The sequence below is a fragment of the Condylura cristata genome, unplaced genomic scaffold (genome assembly GCF_000260355.1).
Source record: "Condylura cristata isolate star-nosed mole 26May11 unplaced genomic scaffold, ConCri1.0 scaffold00039, whole genome shotgun sequence".
NCBI lineage: Eukaryota > Metazoa > Chordata > Mammalia > Eulipotyphla > Talpidae > Condylura > Condylura cristata.
Genome location: NW_004567140.1, coordinates 3,629,210 through 3,631,850, shown reverse-complemented (window position 1 = coordinate 3,631,850; position 2,641 = coordinate 3,629,210). Strand labels below are relative to the sequence as shown.

Sequence of the window (2,641 nt, the reverse complement as noted above, 5' to 3'; positions counted from 1 at the left end):
AGAGCAGCGCCCTAAAGGCCCACCTTTCTCTCCCGCTTCGCTTAGATCGCTGTAGTGCCTTGGAAGTGGAGAAAAAGTTGCTCAAGACAGCTTTCCAGCCCGTGCCCAGGCGGTAAGCGACTCGGAGGGGGGTGCGGGGGGGGCAGGCAGGCCAAGGAAGAAAGAACTGGAGCCGAGGCGCTTTCGCACCTGGGGAAAGTGGCTGGGGTGCGCTTTTCTCAGGGCCCAAACACACTCTCCTCCGCGGTCCCCAAGGGCGCAGAGGCGCTCGGCAGGCTCAGCCCGGCTGCAGGCCCAGGGTGCGCGCTCGGGGAAGCCTGCGCCCGCAGGTCCCGGCCGCAGGGCCGCTCCGCGCCTCCTAAGCCCGGACCCCGGGTTCTGAAGCCTCGCTCGCGCCCGGCTTGGCTGGTAGTTGAACCCGGAGACCAGCACCTTCGGCTGGACATCATTTTGCTTTGAGAGGCCTTCTGCCCCGGGCCGCAGCGCCAGGCTGGACCTCGGCTGCATCGGGCGCCAGCGCCCATCAACTTTGTTACCCTGCCTCTCTCTTCCAGGCCCCAGAACCACCTGGACGCCGCTCTGGTCTTATCGGCTCTCTCCTCGTCCTAGTTCTTCTTTTCTTTGAAATTTTAATTGTTGTAATAATTGTACAAAAAAAATCGCTCTGTATAGTTATGACTCGTGAGCATGTCCGTGTATGAATCCCCAAAAAACAAAACTTAAACAAAAAAAAGAAAGAAAAAGAAAAGCGTCCCCCTCAACCCTCCCCAAGTCGCTTCTGTACCCCACATTAGCTGAGTTTGTGAGGTGTGTTCGTCCGTTTGATTTTGGGGGGTGGAGTTTCAGTGAGACTAAGCGCGTCTGACTTTTTTGTATATACAGAAAAAAAATGTACATATGTGTGAACCAAATTGTACAAGAAAGTATCTATTTTTGGCTAAATAAATGAGCTGTGGCCACTTTGACTATAACCCGCCAGTCTGACCTCCGCTTGGATCATTCCCCGTTTTTGTTTTGATTTTTGCTTCATTTTGTTTCCCACCTTATTCCTCCCCCACTCTGGAGCGCCCCGGAGGGCCCCAGGAATCAGCTGGCAGGCCTGGAGAGGAGAGGGGCGCAGTGGCAGTCTGGGTGAGGAAGTGCAGGGGCTGGGCTCCCCAGGAGAGGTGATTGGAAAAGAACTTGGAGTGCCCAAAAGAAGGGGTGTGGTGCGGGGACCGTGGGGAACTCGTACAGGCTCTGGCCCACTGGAGAGAGGAAGGCTGGGCGCTTCCTCTGGTGACAGAATGGGAAGACTTCTAGAAGTGCCCTGCTCAGGATGAGATTGGGGTCCCAGCCCCCATTCTTGGATGAGCCCAGTAGAGGGTTTCTCAGTCTTCTACAGGGGACTGTTGCAAACCCACCTTCAAGCCCCCTTCCCAATGCACCACACCGCAGACTTGGGGTGGTCTGAAAGGGATGTGAAGGAGCTGCAGGGAATCCGGGGGTGTACATTCTTTCCTTAGGGTGACTACCCAGCCTGAGTTGAGATTTGGGGGGCAGCTGGGTCCTGGGGGCCTCTGTGCGTCTTGACAGCCCAGTGGGCTCCCACGGTGCCCTGGGTGGGCAGTGCTCTCTGGCCTCAGAGGTGGGGGGGCAGGTCCGGCCCTGGCTGCGATGCAGAAGGGCTTGGGGATCCCTGCGAGACCGGGCAGCCGGGCTGGGGGAGGGAACCGGGAAATTTGGGGCTGGAGCTCCCTCTACAGGACAGAAGGGCTGCGAGGCGCCTGCTTCCGCAGCCTGGCAGGGCTGGCCTCTCTCTTTCAGGTGCCAGCCTTGGCCAAGTAGGACAAGTTAGGAAGTGGCAGACAGGCCTTGGGGGACGGCCGAAGGGGACAGTCCCGGTTCTGAACCCCGCCCTCCACGGCTCATCAGGGGCTGCGTGTTGGTAGTGGAGTCTGTGTCATGCTGGACATTCTGGGCCTTGGGAGCCCGCAGCACTAGGCCTGGCACCGCCTGGTACACCCTGGACGCTTGGTGGGAGTGGAGGAGAATCCCTGAAGGCACAGCTGCCAGCACAGTACCTCAGGGGAGCCCTGCTGCGACTGGGGTGCAGCGACACCTGAGAGACTTGTAGGAAGGAGGGGCAGCCCGCTGGTGTGTCAGACCCCAGCCCTGGGGCTCAGGGAGCCCCAGCGAGACAGAAGCTGACCTAGGCAAAGGCACCCCAGAGTTGGGGGATTGGTCCTCCAGGCTCTTCCTCAGAGACTCCACAAGCCCTCTCCACTCTGGCGGTGGCATTTCTGGGGTTCGGGCCCCCTCCCCGGTGTCGGTCACAGACTGTTGGCTCTGGCTGGCTGTTGGCAAAGGAGGCTTCAGCTGTCTGGGCCTTGAAACTCAGGCCAGGCTTCGGGGGGGGGGGGCAAGGCCCTGCAGTTAGCACTACAGTGTGTTACAGGGACACCCCCGCGGCGCCTCACAAGCTCCACCACTGCCCGTGAAACCCTGGCAGAGAGGGAGCTTCCCTGCCCCCATTTCCTCATCTGTGAAGTGGGCATGAAGAGGCAGCCTGATGGGTGGCGTAAGGTGAACAACAGAGCGTGTGTGTGAGAGCTGGACACAGATCGCCTTATCACTGTGGTCCGGAATCTCAACTTCCACT

At 59.4% G+C, this 2,641-nt stretch overlaps 1 protein-coding gene across 1 annotated transcript in view; it reads left to right on the top strand.

The window, feature by feature from the left end:
- Nucleotides 1–609, top strand: part of IRX3 (iroquois homeobox 3) — a 7,594-nt gene extending 6,985 nt beyond the window's left edge. The window contains exons 4-5 of the mRNA XM_004693536.1: nt 3–112; nt 555–609. Of these exons, the coding sequence (XP_004693593.1) occupies nt 3–112; nt 555–609 (165 nt within the window). The remainder of the gene's footprint in view (nt 1–2; nt 113–554) is intronic.
- The last annotated feature ends 2,032 nt before the right edge of the window (nt 610–2,641 follow it).